Source organism: Labrus bergylta, chromosome 18 (genome assembly GCF_963930695.1).
Source record: "Labrus bergylta chromosome 18, fLabBer1.1, whole genome shotgun sequence".
Classification (NCBI taxonomy): domain Eukaryota; kingdom Metazoa; phylum Chordata; class Actinopteri; order Labriformes; family Labridae; genus Labrus; species Labrus bergylta.
The window spans coordinates 6,443,317-6,466,809 of NC_089212.1; the positions used below are offsets into that span (position 1 = coordinate 6,443,317).

At 43.3% G+C, this 23,493-nt stretch overlaps 1 protein-coding gene across 2 annotated transcripts; it reads right to left on the reverse strand.

Annotated features, from left to right (window-relative positions):
- Positions 1–1,142: 1,142 nt before the first annotated feature.
- atp10d (ATPase phospholipid transporting 10D) lies at positions 1,143–23,418 on the reverse strand. Of its 2 annotated transcripts, XM_065966516.1 has the most exons (23): positions 23,274–23,418; positions 18,728–19,087; positions 18,158–18,352; positions 13,410–13,614; positions 13,208–13,293; positions 12,270–12,376; positions 11,763–11,894; positions 11,219–11,331; positions 10,494–10,746; positions 10,172–10,389; positions 9,864–10,055; positions 8,882–9,506; positions 8,671–8,777; positions 7,781–7,907; positions 7,510–7,694; positions 6,966–7,266; positions 6,327–6,403; positions 6,003–6,128; positions 5,516–5,716; positions 5,275–5,355; positions 5,051–5,155; positions 4,747–4,934; positions 1,143–3,834 (listed from the first exon to the last, which is right to left on the reverse strand). In XM_065966516.1, exons 2-23 carry the CDS (start codon positions 19,012–19,014, stop codon positions 3,639–3,641), a joined length of 4,107 nt encoding a protein of 1,368 aa, XP_065822588.1. In that variant the 5' UTR covers positions 19,015–19,087; positions 23,274–23,418; the 3' UTR covers positions 1,143–3,638. The 2 variants fall into 2 exon arrangements, with proteins under 2 accessions (XP_065822588.1, XP_020496907.2); XM_020641251.3 differs by lacking the exons at positions 18,158–18,352; positions 18,728–19,087; positions 23,274–23,418 and adding an exon at positions 15,662–16,194.
- Positions 23,419–23,493: the final 75 nt, after the last annotated feature.

Consider the following 23,493-nt stretch of genomic DNA (forward strand, 5'->3'; position numbering starts at 1 on the left):
GCTTTCTGTCTTGTGATTTGTGGGGGATTTTTTGATCCAGTAGATCACCAGTAGATCACCAGCATGAAACCAAAACAAACTGCTGTTTGCCCGAGGCCCCAACAGACTCAAGAATCACCACAGAGACTCTGTAATGATGCAGAATTAAACAAATACTTTTTCCATGAGGTTGTTTAATGATGTGTTCAGACAATCTCAAGTGTTTTTTCGATGCCAATTAAACTGTATTAATAATAGTCTTAATAAGCAATCCTGACTTCACCCAGGGTGTGTGTCTCATCACTCAGTAGAAACAACACAAAATGATCTCTGCACACTGAGCCTACAACTGGAAGTTTGGAGAAAATAAACAAAGTGAAATCTGCCAGTTTGAGTCAGACCCTCCGTAGAGAAAGTCCGCACTGTAAGAGCTGTTGAGTGAGTCAGACTCAGTAATATCAGAGTGCTTTACCTTCAGGCAAGTTCAGCTTCATGTCAGGTCTGAATTTATTCAACATTCCAGAGGAAGTCAAACAGTTACCTTACTGAAAAACAGTCCTGCAGGGAGTCACCATCAGAGGATGAACTTTGTACAGTTGTTATGCGTCTCCATGACAACAGGGCAAACATGAGGTAATTCTTCACTTTGCACTTGTATTTGGAAACATTTTCCTGAAACTTTCGTGCCAATAATGCTTTAGAAATGAAAATGAAATTGGTTAAATTTTCTTTTTTGATAACAGTCGACTCGAAAAATGTAATACGAGTTTCACAGTTAAAACCAAAACCAAAGGCAATCAGATTCTACAGGACGTCGATGCTTTTAGCTCGACTGCTTGAACTACTGACTCCCATATTTGAATCATAGAAGGTTCTCTTTAAATGCAACATTTGATGTTTTTTAAGTTGTACTTTGTCTCCCCTTGTGTCTCTATCTGTAACTTTGTGTTTTGACTGCTGACTGTCTTTGCCATGTCTGCCTTGGAAAAGAGATTCTTAATATCAAAGTAACTTTGTTAAGGGGCGGATAGGTAGATGGATAAACTGTGAGAACGATAAAACAATCGATAGGCAGGATATGAAACAGATGAGAAAAGGAGAGAATAATCTACTTGATAATTTGTTCAGTGAATGTATAGCAACTACTGAGCTCAGACAACAACAAGATTCAAACAGTCTGTTTATTGCTTTGTCTTTAATTGTACAAAGAAACAGAAGTTTTCATGATACAACAAAAAATACAGAAATTATTGAATATAAAAATCCTCTCAGTGACTGCACTTTGGTTTTTAAGGCCTGTCCTGACAGTGAACATCTGGAGTATTGCTTTAAGGCTTCAGGTGCATGTTCATGTGATCGGTCAGTTTAATGTACAGGTGTTCATTAAAGAGGCGGACATTACAAACAGCTCACATTCAGCCTCTCATGTCACATCCCTCATGCACAGATGTAAACAGCCTTTTTAAAATGTCGATTACAGCAAATAAATAAAACAGATGAAAAAGGAGTCAGTATGACTCAGCGATTAAATCGTTCGTCCACCAGCAGCTGACGTAGTCTGAGCAAAACAGCTGATCAGGTAAACAAAAACAGGCGGCTGTTTTAGTTCTGTGTTCATACACTGTCCTCAGCTCAGAGGACTGTAAACACAGCGAGCATCAACACACATTAAAAACATGTCAGTGATAAAGGCTCATAAACAGTGGAAACATGGAGCTAATGAGACCAGGATGATCCTGACTCAGCAGAGCTACAGGTACTGCTGTGGCTCTTTATAAATATTCAGATTATTGCTTACTGATCATGTACAAATAAGTGTTGTGTTGGGAGAAAAAGCCCTCTCTGCTTCAAGGAAACCTGTTTGGCTTCATCCACACTGTAAGCTTTGTTTTTTTGCATTCAGTCGAGCAGCATTTTTAAAATCTAACTGCCAATTTCCACATACTCATCATCGTTGCGCTTTACGCTGCTGTTCACTGCCACTCTAGTCAATGCTCCTGTTTCAACAGTGAGCACTGCAGTCCGTCTCCAGAGCGTGCCAGCAGAGCCACTATCTGATGACCCGCCCCTTTAAGAGACAAGCAGCAGGTTCTTCATCTTTTCACTCTGATGGGAAACATGATTGTGGGAACACATTGTGCAGATTCTTGCTCCAGTAGTTATTAAGGTAAATATTGGAACAGTTTTCACAAGCTGCATATCATCTGAAATTTCTGACAATGTTATGGTATTCAACATTTTCTTTATAATTCCTGTATCAGAGACATCTCTCTCAGGGATGCACAAACTGAAAGAAATGTTGTGTTAAGTTTAGGCTTCAGGGTAATCTCTGTCAGTTTAAAGGTCACATATTATCCTCCTTTTCAACCAGTTTAAATAATTCTCAGCGCTCCCCAAAACATGTGTGTGAAGTTTCTTGTTCTAAATCCACTCTGATCCTGTATTTGATCATGTCTATAAACCCCTCTATTTCAGCCCTGCTCAGAACAGGCTGTTTCTGTGTCTGTACCTTTAAATAAGTAAATGAGCTGTGTCTGACCACGCCCCCTCTCTGGAAGGGCTTGGTTGTCTCTGGCTTTCTCGCTCCATGTCCTATTGTTTACAGTGAGAAGGCAGACTCAGAGGGCAGAACAAACACCTAGCTGTGGGAGTGTCACCCACCTGGGGGAGGGGTTACTGCCCTTTGTGATGTCATGAAGGCAAACTCTCCAAACGGCCTGTTTGAGTACACATTTTCTGAACAGTGGAGCAGGCAAAAGACGGAGAGGATGGACTTTTCTCATCATTGGGGGGGTTTGAAGACAGACTAGGGACACATGTTAGTGTCAGAAAAACATGGTGAAGAGTATTTTGAATAATATGTGACCTTTAATGAATTCACTGTTTTTCCGGGGGAAAGATAAAAGCTCTTCATAGGAGACAGGAAGTTCAAAACATTACTTATCATTGGCTTGGCATGTGGTGTATTATTTTTTTTTATAGATTATCTTTGTAAATGTGATATGTTAATGTTGTAAAAGCTTTAACACTCAATTTAAAGTCAGAGGTGAGATTGAGTTATCTGTCCCTGCCATTTAAGAACATCATTATATTACACCTGTGGAATTCTGATAATAAACTAATGAACATGAACTAGTGTACACGCAGGAGTCTATTTGGCAAAAAGAAAAGGGAACTATGATAACCCTAACCCCTAACCCAGGGAGCAGAAGAACCAAGGTTCTGATTTTTGCGGTTACCTTTTTAGTGCTTTTTAGGTCACTTTAACCTACAGTGTGGACAAAGCTTTAATTGTGAATCAACAGATTTCATTCTACATCGAGTCTCATTGGTTCACAGTGTTCAAGAAAGAACAAACTGAAGGCCGGTAGATGCCGCTCTCTTTCATTCATGCAACAAGCTGAATAAGCGGATGATTTTATATCCTCTGTCACAACAGTGTGACTCTGAATAATGTGTTTGACAGCTACTGTTCGCATGCAGGCTGAGTGAGGTTTAAAACGTGTTCTTCATTAAAGCAGATCGGACTCACACAGCGTTCTTGTTGTAAAACGATCAGTGCTTCAGCAGAGGAAATAAATATCACATCCCACAGTGACGAGACCAGCAGGGATGCAGCTCTGTTTGTGAGTCTGTATGTGTTTGTGTGCTGGTGGAGGTCAGGAAACAACCGAGGCTGCGTTTGGCTCCAGGTCGGGGTTATCCACACATACTGGCACTCTTTTGGCCGAGGGGTGTTTCCTGTTCCACCGCTGCATCCTCCTGTGGTACTTCTCTGAATTCACTTTGTCCGTCTGAGTTGATTTCAGAGCGGCAGAGGAGTGGAAGGTGTTGTGTAGAACTCGAAACAACAGCCTGCAGAGGAGATCACGCACGATACAGAGATTTAGAAACATGATCACAGATCAGCCAATAGTTGACTTGAAAGGACATCAACGATCGCAGAGTGATGATGGGAATGATCGTACTTTTAACACCCAACAGGAAAACAGTGGTTAAAGAAAAAAAAAAAAAACCTACAGCTAGTCATTTTTTACCTGCTTGTTATAATGCTGCACATAAGATAGTTCGTGGTGACAGAAAGATTTTTTGCCCATTATGTGGAACTCATTTGAGCCAGATTAGTCAGTTTTGCTTTTTGTGTTGACGGTCTCTCAAACTTTTAAAGGACACTGATGAGACTGAAGGACCAGATACGCACTTCTGGGTCACTTCCTGCATTTGGGTTCATTCCCTTTCAGTCAAGATTCTGTCGTTTGTTAATTTGTTTTGGGAATAGTAAAAGTGTTCTGCAACTTGTAAAAGTCACATCTTGATTTGTCCTTGGTAAAAGTTTTTATTCTTATTTTTTATTTTGTTTTATAAAATTTAAAATGTTTTTCAAAATCTAAATTTGTCTCAAGCTTTGTAGAAGTGTTTCACACTTTGTAATTTTGTTTTGCACTTCCCAGCCACCACAGGATGAGGGTTCATATCTGAAAATAGCAAACCTTTAATCTTGATCAAAAGTATAAGAATAAGAGAAAGGTCATGTTAGACTTTTGGATGCTGAAGGTAAAGAAGAAAGATGTTGTAATTAAGAAAACATAAAACAGCTGCTCTCTAGACTAGAGTCAGACTCAGTGTGTTTGTGTTTATAATTATTGCTGTTTCATTTACCACAGCATATTAGTGTGTGTGTGTGTGTGTGTGTGTGTGTGTGTGTGTGTGTGTGTGTGTGTGTGTGTGTGTGTGTGTGTGTGTGTGTGTGTGTGTGTGTGTGTGTACCTGGGTAACAGAGCCGTCACAGTAGTGAGAGCACACACGATGTAGAAATGAGGCTGGGACATCTGGAGTGTCTCCACCCCCAGAGGGTTGGTGGGGGGACTGCAAGTCACACAGATCAAACTGAAGAATATCACGAAGCCAAAGTAGAACCCAGCACTGAACACCAGCACCAGCATGTGGATCCACGTCTGCAAGACAGCACGGAGGGATTAAACCGCATGACATGAACACACAGGCTGCAAACTACAAAGGAGCTACAATCCAGATAAAAAAAACTGTGATCTTTAATAGCTGTGTGTCTGACCAGAGTGTGACTCTCGATAACTTGGTGCAGCAGGACGATGAGGAGCGCCGAGGCGTTGATCGGAGACCCTAAGGTCAGATCCCCCACGTCTGATCCTGCAAAGGCCTGAGAAAAAAGAGCTAAATTTAAGACCAATGAAGTGAAAATAAACAAAAAAACAGAACAAAAACAGAAAATGAAAGAACTGCTGATACAACAGAAACTACTTAACGCAGTGTACTTACAAAATAAGGCACAAAGAAGCAGACGAGGCTTTGATAAAAAGCATCCAGGACTGTGATCCAGAACATGGAGGGAACATAAACCTGCAGGTGGATCGGACTCATCCGTTAGTCTTTTTAAACATGGTGTCATCAGCAACACTGCTTGTTTTTGTCCAGTACAGTTAATTTACGACAACCCAGCAGCAGCAGTTTTAAACAGCTGATTTGTGTGTGTGTCTTGTGTGTGTGTGTGTGCGGTTACCTTGGAGGACTGTGTGTCCTGGTAGAGCTCGGGCAGCTCCATCAGAGAGTCGGCAGGTGTGTCTCTGTCCAGGATGCCGTAGATGATGGGAGGAACGGAGGTGAAGAGTAGGTTGAAGAAGATGAGCACCCACGAGTTTGTCATGACGCTCCCCGAGAAGCCGCAGAAGAACTGATACCAGAACAGCAGGTTCACATACATCTGCAACCACACACACACACAAAGACACCAGTGTGAACTCTTAATGTCCTTTCAGGAACTCGCTCTGTCTTTGGTGTGTGTGCTTTCCATGTGTTTGCTCCGCCATCTTGGTCTGAGTTCCCGAGTCACCTTGAACATTTAGTCGGCTTGGAAGATTTAAAAAACCAGGATGAAGGATCATTTGACGACTGAATGCACGTGTTTCTCTACTGATTTGTTGATTGTCTTTTGCACTCCAATGAACTATCAGTCAGGCTTTTTTAAAGAGACATTTTGGACTTCTCACCACATTCTTGTAGATGAAGTAGAGGATCATGTTTGCCAGACGAGAGTAACACCAGCGGCCGTGGACCAGCAGCAGCTTACTGAGGTGCTTGAATCTGGAGATGGCAAAGTCGCTGGACATCACAGCCTGAGGGGCGATGAACAGAGGGGAACATTTTCAAAATCAAGGATAAATATTTTAGTCATGTGCACAGGGAATAAATAAGTATTGATAATTTAAAATTTTTTTAATTATTTAGAGCCCACAAAATGGTCTTTCATTCTATTGTGGCAGCTGAACAGAACTATGAGGGTGTTCTGTCAGGGTGAATATAGTTTCCATTACCTGCATCCCCTCCTGACCAGATATCCCGATGCCCACGTCAGCCACCTGGATCATGCTCACATCATTCGCTCCATCTCCTGCAGGAACAAAAACAAAGCAGATTTTCTAATTGTCCTCCATGTTTAGGTAACACATACACCTACATGTTGTGTGTAACAATACTGAATGTGCATGAACATGAACTAAAAATCTGTAACTACAGATGACAAACAGACATGTTTTATAGTGCATGAGATGTGCACATTTTTCTGTGCAGACTGCAAAAGGTGTTTTGATAGTTTCATTTGCGATAGTAAAGTGCTTTTTATGTTTTTGTTTTTTTTTGCATTTTGTGATGTTTGGAGCACATTCAAATTCTTATCCCTAAAATCTAGGGATCATGAAGGTTATGTACGTTTTAAGGTTATGCTCCAGCCATTATGGTTTTTATTTTAAATCATTTTAAAACAGGACTATCCAAACCACAAAATGAAGATCACCAGGGAGGGAACACAACCTGATAATGTGTCCGGGTTTCTGCAGCAACAGTTTCAGAAAATATGTTGGGATAATGTTCTTGTAGAAATCAAAACAAAGTTTCTAAAGATCTTTCTTTTTTTTTTTTTTTATATTCTGTATCAAAAAGTCCTGAGTCCTCACCCACAGCCAGGGTCATGACGCCCAGCTGGTCGCGGACCAGCTGTACCACCTGGCTCTTCTGCAGCGGTGTGGACCTGCAGCAGATCACCGCCTTACACCTGCAGCTCAGCTCCACGAAGTCGCTCTTCAGCTCCTCCTGCAGGGCCCAGTCCAGCGTACGGCCGTCTGTAACCAGGACGAAACCTGTCCCGCTGTCCGACGAGGAACTCTCATGATTCCCTGCTTCTGCCGCTTCAGTCGCGCCGACTTCACCGCACTGCACTTCCAGTCTGAGCTCCTGTAGTAGAGCCGCACACGCATCCTGATGGAGAGGAAATCCATGAAGTCAGTTCTCCAGAGGTGCTTTTGGCTCTGCAGCACTTAGAGGTGCACTAAACCCTTTGTGTGTGCTTTGTGAATTAGATAGTGTCACACACAGGTTGAGCAGGTGCAGAAGCGATGCAATTCTTTTGTCAATCAGGCCCTCCGTGCAGAATGAGTGCAGTAATGAAAAATGTAACAATCTGCATAAACATATGAGATAAACATAAACAGGTGCACTGACCTTGCTTCCACAGCTGGCGGTCAGCAGCTGGTCGTTGGGGCGGAGGAGTTTGCAGGCGTAGGCGATGTTGATGGCCGTCTCCTTCTTGTCCCCTGTGAGGACCCAGACTTTGATCCCGGCCCTCTGAAGAGCCTCGATGGTCTCCGGGACCTCCTCCTGCAGTCGGTCCAGAATCCCCGTGGTACCTTAAACACACACACAGAAAGAGACACACGTTGACATGCTGCCGTGATGCAGGAGTGCTTTGTGTGTGCGAGCGAGTTCTCTTTACCCAGCAGCGTGAGGTCGGTCTCCAGCCTCTGAGCCGACTCCAGCAGCAGCTCCTCTCTGTTCTCGATGCTGCTCTCTGCCAGCAGCTGTCTCTTCAGCCACACCTCGTACTCCTCCTCCTCCAGAACCTGATACATAAAAACAAATCACATTACACATCACACACACATGCATGGTTTCTCCTAGTTTTTTCTTCTAAGGGTGGTGGTCCTGAAGCTTTTTGGTAAGAAGCTCAGCTAAAATTCATATCCTGGTGCTGAGATAAACCTTAAATGACATTTGGCAGTCACTATGATTATGTCAGACACGGTAACTAGCCCTCTGCAGGAACACGCTAGCATAGCGGAGACATTTCTCAGGACAGAAAAAGGCTTCAAAGATGTTCATCCTCTGTTGAAACAGAACGAGTGCACACGTATTTTGTGCCCTTCTTTTCGAGTGGTTTGAGGTTGCGTTGGGGTGGCGGACCAGCCTCCAAATGAACTGTAGAGGAAATATTGCTACGACTATATTGATAAGAAAAGCAGGGGCATCTCCATGAAAAAAAGTCTAAATGGGTAAAATGAGAGGATTTCATTATTAAACAAAACTCTCATTGGTATAAAATACTTTTTGCTGCTTGCAAAAAAAAAGGACAAAGAAGTGGTTCAGTAGATGGAGTCAATAAAACATTTGACCTGTTATCTTTGGGGAAGTGAAGGGATGAGCTACATTTACTGGGAGGAGGATGCTGGTATCATCGAGAGATTTTCTATTAGACATTTCTATATGGACATTAGATCTCAAGGAGAACATCTCTTCAGGCATCAACTGTCTTTTTATTATTTATTTTTTATGTTCCGTTATCAAATGTGTAGACTGGTTTAAATGTGAGTATTTCATAACGCTGACCTTCTTAGCGATGCAGAGCGTGCGCAGGCCGTCTCGGGCGTAGCTGTCTAAGTGTTTCTGGGTTTGTTCTCTGATGTGACCGTAGATTTCCTGAGCCCGCTCTGCACCTGAACACAACACAAAGAAGCATTGTCACGATATGTCGACAGGAGAAAAATGAATCTTCAGTCAAGACTATAACTTTTTCTTTAGTATTCCTTTAGTAGATCACCTTTGGGCATCTCCGTCAGGTCCATGATGACCGAGTCCGCCCCCTTTGTGTAGACCACCACCTGTCCTGTGAGCGGGTGGCGGATCACCACAGACATCCTCTTCCTGTTGGCGTCAAACGGCAGGATGTGGAGCAGCTGGACCGCCAGAGAGCCGATTCCCGGCAGATCCACGAGCAGGTTCTCTGCAGAGCGGCCCCTTAGGGTGCAGTGGTACGCCTGCGCCGCGTGGACCAGAGCCGCCTCGTCTGGACTCTCCGCCTCGTACAGCAGCTCGTCATCAGAGTCCATGTCTCGGCTCGGGTCCCTCCCATCAGGGCTAGTGATGTCATCCTCCCTCTCCTCCACCTGTGCGGCGTCTTCTCTGTCGACCCCGGAGGATAGATCCAGGTCGGTCCACAGGTTGGAGGTCTCCTGCTGCTTTTCTGGGCTCTTGACGGCGCTCTCGGGGGTCGCAGGGAGGGTGAAGGAGCCGTTCTTCCCGCGGGTGAAAAGCCTGCTGGTGAAGCTGTGGGGGCTGCCTCTGATCTGTGGAGGGGAGAAGGTGGAGAAAGGAGAGAAGCTGAAGCGCTGGAACATCAGCTTGATTTCCTCCAGAGACTTCAGAGGCGTTCGTGCTTCAGGAACCTGCAGGGGGGGGGGGGGAGAAGGAAATCAGGGTGAGGTTTTTTTGTAAGGACAAAAGCTGAGTAAAAATGGAAGAGGTTTGACTACACTTTGATTATAAGCAGTATGTCTTCCCCCTCCTTATAAATCTACTTCTACTTTAGTTAATGGGTTTGTGATGTGTTCGCACTGACTGCTGAAGTCCTCAACCAGGCAGAAAAAACCTAAAGGACCTGAAGGTTTACCCGTAAAGATCCTAGTCTGCTCTGAGATGTTCTCGGCCTCAGTTATTACCTTGATGAAACTAACCATCACTACAACACAAAGCAGACGAACGAACGAACTAAGCAACGGCCAATCAGGACGCCCGGTTCTCACCACATGTCGAGGCTGGCTGGGTGAGGACACCACCACGCTGTTACACATGGCCAGAGCTAGGAAGAAGTCTGTGATGTAGGTGAGCTCCAGGCTGGATGGAGTCCCTGAGGAGCCGTCCCTGAGAGACAGCACAGGAGAGCAGAGCCAGTTCAGCTTCTTCACCAGCTCAGGGTCCGGTACCACCTCCCTCGCCTGAACACAGAAACACACAAGAAGAAGAAGAAGGAGTGTAAACATCATGGCTGAAGGGGCGCCGGTGGCCTATACACCATAATAATGTGTCTGTAGTGTTGGTGTGTCATTCTGACCACGCGGCTGCAGAAGGCACTGGTTCTGCACTGGAGGTCGTTGGTCAGTTGGTCTTCCTCCTCGTCCACCTCGTTGGTGAGCGTGTGCAGAGACACGGAGCTGCGGTTACAGCTCAGAGAGCGACAGCTCAGAGATTTCCTGCTGCAGCCAGACTTCAGGGTCACCGAGTGACCGGCCGCCTCGTTCTTCTCCGTCTCGTACACCTCCAGCCTCCGAGCTGACACACAGAAACAGACGATTCACATCCAACACCAATATGTGTTTCTAATCTGTCTACAAGACCCCAACGATGAGAAAGGCCATCCTCTTTTATCCCCTCACCGTTCTCCTCATGAGGGTATTCGACCCCGTAGATGCTGCAGCGGCGGAACACCATCTTGTTCTCCGTCAGAGTTCCCGTCTTATCAGAGAACAAGTACTGGATCCGACCCAGGTCCTCCGTGATGTTCAGGGCCCGGCACTGGATCCTGGAGTCCAGCTGCTCGTTGTACAGAGCCAGGTCGTTGTGGATGAAGTAGATCTGACCCAGTTTAACGATCTCAATGGACACGTACAGAGAGATGGGGATCAGCACCTGCAGGACATTCATTAACGCACGGTTTAAAACATGCACGAGGTGATACTACAGATAAAAGGTATACGTCTGTTTTTATATACAAGTTATGAAGCAAATCCTAACACTTTTGTACCTTTCCATTTGGCTGTTTTTGTTTACTCTTCATAAGAAGTTCAATCAATTATTCCAAAATAAAACAGCTTTGTTTCCAAACAGGAAGTAAAGTACCCTTAGCTTGAGACTAAAAGTAAAAGCATATAAATGACAGTATTGAAATGCAATATATTAAAAATGTGATTAATCACGATAAACTATTGAAATTCAGGGAACAATCAACCTTACAAATAAAACATAAATTGTTCTGATTTTATTCTGAAATTAAGAAAAAGAAGATAAGAAAAATGACTATTTAAGAAAATGGATCTACAGTAAATATTAAGATTACCATAAAACTAGAGTGATTTCATTAAGAGGACGGTTATCAGTTTACCTGAAGCACAATGATCATGGTCCAGAAGACGTAGAACCCGGCCAGAGCCGGAGACGTCTGTCCATCGACCTGAAAGATCGGATCTTTGAGGTTCTGCAGCCACAGACCATGACCTGAAAAAACAAGTCCCCAGAACCACTCATCAGTACTCGGAGAAACTTGAGATTAAAGCTGGACATGAGCTTGATTTACGGATGTAGACGTTTAAGGAGCATTTCTTTGTTTTGTGTTGAATATTGGATCATTTCTCAAATGTACGGTAGGCGTCATAGAATCAATTTAAAGGAAAGAGCCTCGATGTTTGTACTGCATTGAATTCACAGCCACATTTCTTATTTCTGATTCAGTGAGGTTTGGCATTGGATAATCTAAATTTCTTCATTTAAAAGCAAACTTGTGACTACTGTTGCGTCTGGAGCTGTTTACATAAACAGTTAACATAAAATAAAAACACACTCCAGTAGTCTCTCAGTCCTTTTACTATCCTAACTCGACTATTTGTTCATATCGGTGTTGTGCAGTGAGCTTCAGAGTTGGTCCTCACCCACAGCAGCAGTCAGACACATGACCACGAGCAGCAGCACGCACCACAGGATGTCTGTGTTCAGACGCTTCTCCAGCTGGCTGCGTTTGTAGCGCGGCCCGCTGTTGTTCATCATGGCTTTCGTCTCATGACCTGAGTCCCACAGCGGGAGGGGGAACAGATCACACACATGCTCAGTTACATAATACAAACCTTTATACTGCAAGAAGAAGTGGTCAGCAGACTTGAAAACATGATCTTCTTAAAGACACACCAACGTTGTTTTTTACACCACAAACTTCATAAACAGAACAGGAAACTCTTTCCCTGGATCTCTGGTTGTTTAGAGCGAGTAAGTGCTAATCCTGAGTAAGACTGTGAGCCTCACATAGAGGCCCATATGAGCTGCATTAAAGAGGAAAACAACCTGATGCTTAGTGTCATATAAAGTCAACGTAAAGATGCCAAAGTTAAGTTCAACACGACCTGAGAGACGGATGTCTGATGTTTTGTAGGTTTCACTCTTACCAGCGTAGACCACGATGCCCACCACCGTCTCTGTGTTGCGGATGGTGCAGCTCCTCAGCAGCAGGTTGCTGTTGTGGAGGCCCACACGAACCCCACTGGGGTGCTCCCTGTGGAACGACATGATCATGAATGTCAGCTGCACAACAGGACCCTAGTTTTACAAACTGACATGTAAGAAGACAATGAATAAGTGTTGGTAGCGTATTGGTTAGTGTGTGTGACCCCGTACGCAGAGGCTGTAGTCCTCCAAGTTGGCGGGCGTGTTCAAATCTGACCTGTGGCTCATTTCCCATATGTCATCTCTCTCTCTCTCGCCCTGATTTCTGGCTCTATCCCCTGTGTTGTCCCTCCAATAAAAAGGTCCAAAAAGCCTAAAAATAAATCTAAAAAAAAAGAGTGTTTGATGTTCAGCTGCTCTGTTATCAAAGTGCAGGAACCCTTAGAGAGTCAGCTTTTGGTTTAGTTTAGTTATGATCTTATCTTCTAGCAACACCATGTTAGGGTTAGTTTGAAATATCTTCATGTAAGAAGTTACATGACTTTTAAATATTTGACCCAGTGCATGGTGACGGAGTGTCTCAATAAATGATTTCAGTGATTTTTGCTGCTGTGTGTCATGACTTCATTTCAAATGTATCATGAATGGATTATGCAATATCTTAATGTTCATTTCTTTACAAAAATAAAATAAAAGCTTTAAAAATGTTATTTTTTTAATGATGTGAATTGCATAAAATGACTTCTGTTGAAAACCAAATTGAGACAATCAAGATTTCCCAATCAAGTGAAAAAAACTCAAACCAGTGAAACAAAAACCTAAACTTAGTCCCAATTAAAAAGCTAGTGAAGAACTGAACTAAGAGGATAATATTGATCCAATCTATTGATTTCATGAAGAAACATGTGTTGGATGTCTGGAGGATGAAAAAAAAACTCACATGTAACCTCTGAACTTGTTGAGGTCATTGTTTGGATTCTCACACTCGATTCGACTTTTGAAGTTGTCAAGAGTCAAGTCTGCTCCCTGGAACACACACACACATGCACGCATGCACACACAATTGATGCAGTTTGGCTTTTTGGGCAACACATTGCAGAAAAGAAAGATCCTAAACCCTTTGAATCCTCCTCGTGTCTCACCTGGAGAGGGAGGTCTGACACCACCTGTCTCTGTTTCAGGTTGGTCTCTCCGTCCAGGTTGGAGGTCTCGATGTAACAAACCCCTCGTGGATCGGAGGAGTACAGCAGCAGCATGTCAGCCGGGATGATTTCATTGGAGGACAGACGGACAAAGTCGCCCACATGAACATCCTTCCAGCATCGCTGAATGTACGCCTTTTGCTTACTGTGAGTTGGAGATGAGAAGATGGAGAAGAGAGACAGAAGAATTTGAAACGTCTGAGGAAAATGATGGAGTCATGGTCAGTATTAGGGTACATGTGAAACAAGTTTTTAGGATGGTAATGTTTATCTATAGACCAAGGGTTATATTTCTTAAGACAATAACGTTAGAATACACAGTGCAAACCCTCTCAATAAAAAAAAAACAGATGTGAATTCGTAGTGGTCATAGTCCCAGCCAGGGGCGAATCCAGGAAGTTGTTCAAATACACCAAGGTCGTCCCAACCAACGCAAACGTCTGTCCCAAAATGTTCTCAACATCTCACAGTACCACAGTCTTGGGCTGAGGATGGAGCCTGGTTTATTTTACCAACCATTATTGCCATCACTGAACAGTACTTTTAATTGTTGCACATTTTTTCTTCATCAAGAATGGCTTAAAAGAGTAAGTATGGATGAAATGCCGATATTCAGAGGATATCTCTTCTTATTTGATTAATAGTACATTGTTACAACTGGGGAATCAATCATGTATCAAAGAACAACAGTGATTGTAAATAAGAGTCCTGCCTGTTCTATGAGCCTGACGACACAGCTACATGTTTATAACTCACCATGTGGGGCATGCTGGAGGGAAACATGGAAAACAGTTTGTACCATAAACAAAGCAAACACCCTCACTCCACAGCTTTCTGTACAGCATGCTGCTGCTTCTGCTTGTTTAGGTTAACGAGTACAAGCAGAAGTTTGTTGGCGATCACAACAAAGGAGGGCACTACGCTTCACATAGTTCTGAGTTTGAAATGTTTAACTGGCTTTGTCCTTTTGTGAAAGGCCAACAATTTGGAGAACTCATTACACAATGAGGCCAACACCTGATATATGGCTATACTGTAAATATTGATGGACGAAACCTGAGTGATGTCACCCATCTGTTCCTGCAGGGGTGTTTGGAGTCCCATCGATGGTGGTCGCCATGCTGGAAATGTTGTCTTAGCCTAACTTTCAGTCAACCTAACAACAGGTTTTAAGCCTCTTGACATATCGTTACATGGCCAGTCTGTCAGTCAGGTCAGCTACTGGCCTTTATGTGAACAACTCTTGTACTTCATAAACTCAAAATGGATCAGTTATCAAAAAATTCACAGATCGAGGACATGAGCTAATCAGAACTATTTTGTTTTTTGTACCAGGCTGTAAACATGTTCATTTCTGCTGTAAAAACAGGCTTTTTTGAATGGGTGTGGATGTGACTTCCTGTGCTTCTGCAGCCAGCCTCTAGTGGACACTCGACAAACTGCAGGATTTTGCACTCTCACATTTGATTCATTTTTCAACAGTGGAAGTTGCCGCTTTGGCTAGAGCTGTATGGTGGGAAAAGAGTGACACAGATAGTCCCACGTTAATGTCTATTGTGTTGATTCTTGTTATAAAAAAAAAAAATCCATAATTTCCTGTAGTGGCTACAAGAAAAACAAAAGTCATAAAAAGCAGCTGGACGACCGATATTTCCCACTCATATACCATGATGGACCTTCATCGCTCACCTCATATTTTATGGCTTAAAAGGAAACAAACATACAGCTGCAGGAGATAAATTAATATTACCTGATCAAAGTAATAAAACAGTCTCATTACCTTTAATAAGGCTTTTACAATGGAGGCAGCAGCTGGCCTCAGAACGACTCTGTACTGTCCATGTGTTCTGAATGTTGTGACAATGAGAGCTCCAGGTCGTGTTTACCTGCTAACAGTTTACATTCCTATCTCCGTAGAGAAACCCGCTTTGAATGACAGCTATGAGTGAGTGTGAATACAATTTGTGGTTAATTATTACAACCACTTCCAGCAGACCTGCACACCTTAACTTTGAGGCAATGACTGACAGAACTGAGAGAATTCTTAGACTGTACAAATGTACAGGAGCAGACTGGTGATCATAACTTCTCTTCTTGTCACTTAAAGAAAAAAAAAATGATGGAAGAGAACAGGACATCATAGATTTAGTTTGCTGGAACACCAGACAGACTGAAAGCAACTTTTAGCATACCTGCTGTAAACATGGGAGTGAAGCCTGTTGATCAAACTATCCAACTTAAACCTGCGAAAGTCTTCCCAGATGTCCTTGATGGCCGTCACCGACAACACCAGTATGATGGGAATCAGAGCGATCTCCGGCTGGAAGGCCTCCACCACGGGGACAAAGTTTAGCGCAGCCAGGAAGATGAAGTAGATGTTAGCGAATCGGTGAAGCTGCTCAAACAGATTCTTGGGCAGGAAGGAGAGGAGAGAGTACTTTGAGGTTCGGATTTTGTTGTTTTTATACGACCTCAGGACTTCTCTTAGCGTCTCATCTTCAGTGGACGAAGGGACCACAGTCCTCCTTTTCTGCAGACGTCTCCGGGTCAAATGAAGACGAGATAGACGTTCCAGGCTATACATGAGTCCGCTCCACTGCTCCACTTGATAATTTCTACCTCCTGAAGCCGTATTTAACCTACAACTGTGAACCTTGTTATAAATTTACGTCCACACTCATGCTGTCACTTCATCTGACAGACCGACAGACTTTGGATGCCTCCTTTGCCCCTCCTCTATAAGCGACTGACTGTGTAAACAAACTCAAAGTTCAAATTTTACAACCACCTCAGAAGACTGATTGGGGAATCAAATGAAGGGGGAGGGTGAAAGAGCAGCAGCAGCAGGTGTTGAGGTGCAGAGGGAGGTTTAAAATGCTCTGAAGTGCCAACACCTTAACTTGTTGTCTGTCTCTTTCTCCTTTTCTTTATGTCCTGTCATCAGTTATTCACTACGTCACTGAAAATCCCATCTCAAACACTGGCTTAGGGTTGGGTTGTAATTGTGTGATGTTTTTAGAAATCTTAGAATCTGGGCTTGTGATCCATTTCAGAGGAAGGATACGTGTGATCGTTAGTGTTGTATGCTGGGAAAGGCGAGGCTGAGAGACTGAGCAGAGGACTGACTGCTTAAATATAAAGCGTCCACTAGCTCACTAATTAAGGGAGAAACCATATTATCTGAATCAAATACTTGTTCTTTCATGGTTACAATGTTGTTGTTGATGGTTTTTTTTTTTTTTAAAAGGGCCTGTTCTCACACTTCACTTGTGTTTGTTTTTCTTTACTCTTGAATGCGATCAGAGTTCCCTAACATTCAAAACTGCTGCAAGTTGCCAGACATGTTATTCATGAACATCTTTGGTAGCATCAAAAGTGAACAGAAAGAAAAGCCGAAAAACAGCTGAGCAGCATTATGTTTGAATTGTCCTGTATTCTATTAAGGCTTTATAGTCGAACAATAGCTCCTGGGTGTAACACCAAAACAGAGGTTAGTCATTATAACCCAAAGACAGTGAGAACTAGAGGTGGGCGATATGGGAAAAATATCATATCACGCAAAATCACGATCACGATTTTATCACTATTTTTTTTCATAGTGATCTTAAGACTAATTTATAAGTTACTGACCAGTTCAACCAAACTTATTTCCCTGTATAATGTTTTATATGCACAAAAACTGTGCTGACAAGTTTAATCTATTTGAAAAACATCTTTGTAGGAGGTCTGGAGGTCTCCCACCCAGAACATTTTTAGCACCAGAAACGTCTTTTCCTCGATTTGATCAATATTTATGCACAATTTGAAATTATCATTATCATTCGCAGCGTGTCTGTGTCGGAGCATAAACTGCAGCTTGATAGAATAAACACATTAGCCCGTCTCTGCTTTGGCAGATCGTCAGCACGTTAAAATCCTTCACGATCTAAGATCGTTATATCGCCCACCACTAGTGAGAACAGGTTTTTCTCAGGAACATGTAGCTGTAGCCTCAGTCTTTAGCGTGTACAAATGTGTGCATGAGTCTTCAGCTTTCTAACTTACATACTTTAACTTACATACTTTCAGAGACAATTTGATACAAATGACCTTTTTAAAAGAGACACCTGAAAATAATCAAATGCATCCAGCCTATGTTTAAATAAGGCTTGTGGAGTTTCATTGTTTGTCTAGCAAGAAAGGTAATGTTAGCTAATAGATTTTATCACCATCAGTTGGTAAATAGACTTGAGCTTGTATAGCACTTTCCTAGTCTTCTGACTACTCAAAGCGCTTTTTTGTTACTGCAGGTCACACCTACAAATTCCACCCATCCACACTGTGAGTGGAGGCTGCAGTAACCATCAGTATTAACTAACCCATTCACACACATTCATACGCCGCCAACAAACCAACTTGGGGTTAAGTGTCTTGCCCAAGGACATATGTGGCTGCAGGAGCTGGGGATCGAACGCCCAACCATCCAGATGAGAGACAACCTACTCTACCAACTGAGCCATACAGTAGCCGCCCTACATGGCAAAATGTTGAAATCATGCTATTTACTACCCATCTCAAATCAACAACCTTTAATACAAGTAGGAATTCCAGATGGTTACGCTGCAACGTCATTATTAAAAGTGCATAATGTGTATAAAAAACAAACGCTTTGCACACACAGCAACAGCAACCAAGTTCGGCGGACTCACCTGCAGAAAACTCGCACTACATTGTTGTTGACCTTCTTGTCGAACAGGTAGCGCCTGTAGTCTTCTAGGGCGTCTTTGATGGCGATAACCGTGAGAACCACCAGCAGAGGAATCATGGTGATCTCCTTCTGGAAAGCTTCCACGACTGGCACCCAGTTGAGCAACGCCAGAAACAAGAAGTAGAGGTTGGCAGCCCTAAAAAAAAGGAAAGAGCAGAGCTGCAGATTGGTATTTAGACGACACAAACGTTCATCAGATGCTGTGGAAGTGAAACTAAGCGCTATCAAACCAGTGTGCTTCGCCTGTTTTGTTGGTTCCACTAGGGGTGGTAAAAAAGTTGTGTCCCTCGCTAGTCGGCATGGGAATAACTAGTTGGTTAAAGGAATTGTTAACATTTTAATGTAGGCCTACAATGCTGCTTGAATTTTGTGTCTAAGCTGTAATGTAGCCACCTTGCTACTAGCCGGTGCTGTAGCTCCGGTTACTTGTTCTACTCCTCCAACTCTACTGCCTGGATGTAAACAAGCAAGTTGGTGTTTTGTAAGTCGCCTACAGACGTGTAAATCTGACCTGTGGAACTGCTGGAACAGGTTCATGGGGATGAACGTCAACAAGCTGTACTTCGTAGTTCTGATGGCATTGCCCTTGTAGTTTTTGGACACGGCTTCGTACTCCTGTTGGCGGGGTCCATGGCGGGCAAACACCGTTCTCCGCTTCCCGCCGACTCTCTGTGGCGAGCTGTGGGTGTCCAGGAAGCTCTTGCTGGGCAGACCATCAGCGGTAGAGTACCAGCCTCGGCCCGGGTCTCCCGCCAGGAGCTGCCGACAGCGATGCTGCACCCAGTGGAGCCGCTCCATCTATGCAGAGTGACCGGCCCCCCCTTTCCTGCTCCCTCTGTGCTCCACAGCGGACTTTCACAAAGTCCTCATCCTGCAGACAGAAAAAAAGAAAATGATTAGTGTTTCTAGTTTTCAGTCCGTCAGTCCTCTAGTGTCTAAATGCCGACCAAACCCAGCAAAAGACACAATGCAAGAAGAAGGTCGCTACCATAAATACTTTCTAAACTCATGTTTTCCGGAGTTGCATCAGATAGTCTTTACTTACTGTCTGTTATTTCATGCCATCAGGCAGTTAAGAGTTGGTTAATCGAAACTTTCACATCATCTTCCTAAAAACTCATTTCAGAGATTTTCAGAGGTATTAGACCGTGATAGTGAAACAATGAGCTGAGAGAAGCTGACCGGATGAGGATGTTGACCTGAGGGGAACTACAGAGTTTTCAATTATTCTCTGTGGACTTGTTATTGTGGTTGACACCTGTCACATTACAGACCCACTGTAGCAAGGCTTTCAATTCAAGCCAAGGTTGCTAACGATGCCTTCAATTATAAAGGCAGAGTGCAGAAGGTTTATTCTAAAGCTCCTGCACAGCAGCAGTGAACCCAGAGTTATTATCATTCATCAGATCTTCTCTTGGCAAAGCACGTGGGCATGTGCAGAATGTGTTAGATCTGATATCTCCCTCTCTCTCTAGTTGGTTTTGTTGTTCTGGTTTCTGGGCAAGACAACTTCCACCCTATAATGCATGTTTTTGGATTTTTGCAGAATTACAAAATGCAGAAATCTTGAATGAAATAAAGTTTCTCTTACTTTTCTCCTAACTCTATAAGGAAAGATTGAAAGTAAACGGGTTAAGGGCTTTCTTTTGGAACCACAGACATCATACAGAACAAATGAAATATTAATAGTGAAATCATTGTGCTAATTTGCAGTGATAGTGATTTTATGCTCGGGCCTTCATAACAAGCGAGCAGTGTTTTTGCCCTAGCTCTGCTTTCGTGCAGCTATGCAACATAATCCCTCTGACATGCACTTTGGGAACCTATCACAACAACGAGGACAATGTGGTTTCAGTTTCAACAAGATATCGACAAGGAGGTCCCACACTATTAGACTGGGTCGTCCCTCAACCACCGCCGCCCTCATTCATGCACAGCCTGCCCGACCTCCACCTCAGCGGAGAGGAAGTGTGGACAACAGGAACACACACACACATTTGCAGCAAGTAATCATGGCTAATCTTTGAAAGTTAATATGAAAGTGGGAAGAAAAGGCCGGAGATCTCTCTCATAAGTTTTTGTTTTGTTTGGGACTTATGTAACATCTGATCTAACCATCTAACCAACAAATTAAAACAACATGTTTTCCAGTGTCCTCTGTGGTGTTTTACCCCGTTAGCTTAAAGCTAAAAGTCCCGTCCCGTCCCCCCCTACTCCTGTACCATCCTCACAGAGTGCTGTGACATGCCTAACCTGCTCACCATTATTCTCAGCACATGGGTGAGATAATGACCCACATGATGGGAGACATCGACAGAGGTAAACAGAGTTTATGAAGCCGTCTTGTAAAGTCTTCTAAAACGTACACAGAAAGATGTAAATCTCTGCTTGATCTCACAAACACTGTGCTGTTTGTACGCTTGATCGCTTAAGAGATATGTTGTCTGTGTCTTCTTTCCTCAAACAGTCAGTATCACATGTTCTCAGACCTGAAGGTCGGAAGTTTTCCTTTTTAAAGGACTATTTGACTGTATAACCCTGGGTCCTCTCTTGTAAGATGACTGTTTTTGTCAATGGAGTCTGACAGTCTGAAGAGAGAGAGAGGTGTAATGCCTGTTTGTGTTTCTGGTTACAAAAATATTCCTCTTTCACATATAGGATTTTCTCTGAGGGGATCCTTTTTGTAATGTTGTCAGACACTTAAAGTAACAATCTCAGTCTGTCAGTGACAAAGCAGAGACTTTTAATGAGTCGACTTGGCATAAAAAGCCATTACAGCCAATCAGGAGACAGCTGCTGAAGCAACGCCCCAGGACTATTACCAAATTCTGGACGGGAAATTCTGGTTAACATTAAATCATTACATGACATGCTACTAGGCCAGAAACACACACTTGCACAAACAGGACCTGTGGACGCACACAAGAGAGTCTGCCAGGGCTGTTGGGGGTTTGGTGACAAAGGGCACCACGGCAGAGCTCTGGAAGTGGCCTGGCACCTCTGCAGCAACCAGGCCAACTTCCAGACCTAGTCCATTCCAGGCTTTGAAACTGCGACCTCCCCGACTCCCAACTCAAGTCCCTAAAAAACTGAGCTACTGCCGTACTGGTAATCAAGATGTACATAAGCATAAGTATAGAAAAATGTTTAAAATGTTTTTTAAGAACTTACAAGACTTTTTAAAAATCTAAAAGTCACTTAATGAGGTGTAGACTGTGTGGAAGTGATCTTTCAAATGTCCCAGCCCTTTCTGTTAGCGCTGGGATAAAAAAAATCAATTCACTAAAGCGTCCCGATTTTTTTCTTGGACGATTCAACAGCTTACAGTGAGTTACTCTACTACTATACATTATAACAGGAGAAATCTGAAACCCCCTCAAGGATCCCTGCAGGTCCCCCGACTCTAATTTGTGAGCTGCTGAGTTAATGATGTCACTTTCCTGTTAACTACAGGATCGTTACTTTAGTGTCCTCTCATACCTTCAACAGGTGTCGTGTTTTAGCAAAGTACTGAGGTGTTGGTGATGTTGCTGCTCTTTCTGAACAGAACTGAATCGCTTAAGAAGCCCTTTATTTTTCAAAGATGTTTGTTGAGATCAGCTGTGCAGCCGAGCTACAAGTCCATCAGACACCATTCCTCAAAGCTGACGGCTTTTGTTAACTGTAATAAAGTTGAGTTTTTGAACAGCCATGGGCCTTCACTCATGCCAACATAGTGGTTACCGTTATGTGGTCTGATGATGAATTAGCTTCCCCGTCTCCCTCCTGCATCAGAGTCCATCTCCAGAGACCCGAGCCAGGATACTGTGAGAGCAGCCTTCAGATGCCTGCAGGCAAACCCGGCGAGAAAAGCTCTAAAGTCAAAGAGGAACGATTTGGCCTTTTCCTTGTAGTTCTTATTCATCTGACTTATTGTCTTTACTGATCAAAACAAGCCATGTGCATTGTGATGCAATGTAAATAGAATCAAATCATTGCCCTTCTGCAGATTAAACTTCATTAACACAGTCTCCCTTGGTTGCAGAATCTCAATATATTGCCATATCTTGAACCACGTTCCCTGTATTGTGAATAGATGACCATCATGCCAGTGAAAGAGTGAACAAATGGCGACAGGTTTTCGCTGTACATTATTGACCTGTGAAGTGTCTGATGTAACCAGGACAGAGATAATATAAGTTTACAATGGGCGCGCCTGGAGATAGTATCTGAAGGAGATTTAGGAGTCCCCTCAAGTGAAATGTTTACATTGAGGTATTGTATAGGAGTATTGCCATATATGGTTGTGTAACTTGATGTTTTTATGACGAAAAGCAGATGTTTAGATGCATATAAGCAATTGTCTCTGTGTGTTCGACAGAGATCATTATTGGCTTCTTGATCCTCCTGGTCAGACGTGACCAGTGATTCTGTTTCTTGCTTAAATAAAATTATACTCTTTGAAAGCAAGTCAGTCTCAACGGCGAATTTCTTCATCATCAAACATGTCAACAACAAGGAAATCCACATCACCTGCCCTACCATGGAAGCAGACCCAGTCAGTATCAGAGCAGGTCTCTCCAGGTAAGCCAGGTGTATGGGTGAGGCATCTATAAATGCTGATTTATGATAATCCACACGCCTTATCAGCTCGATTTGAAGCAATGACCTCCTCTTTCAGGTGAGCTACCTGCAGGCTATAAAACAGGACTTAAGAAGACTAGAGAAACTGCACTTTAGCCATTGTACACCACACCTACTTCACCTAACCTCTATTGACTTTTTACCGACTTAAGCCCACGCATTGCTGTCAATACTCGAAGCAGACAACAGAGCCTACATTGTCGGGCTTTCCTTATCCTACTTAGCTTTGTTATCAGTTTTTTTTTTGTCGGTATCTCTGCTCGACAGTCAAACCTGTTTCTGCACAGCTTGTCCTCACAGGAGTGTCTGCTCATACAATAACGTACTGTATATTGTTCTTCGTCCCTGCATACACCTTTACCTTTAACTGTAATGTATGAACAAACTTTCTGCATTAAAACAGCAGGTTACAGATAGAGACAGGCGACACTTACCTGGTTTTCTCTCTCCGTCGGCTGCCTGTTGTGTCAACACATCACTGTTTGTCAGAAGACCTCACAAACAACCAGCTTGCAACACAAAGCAGGATGTGAAACACAAGCCTCTGTCGACCTGCTGCTGCTGGGATCGTTTCGCTTTCCTCTGGAGCGACGTGCAGCAGAACCCCGAAATACAAATCGGTAAATTGTAGACTTGAATCGGCATCAGCAAAAT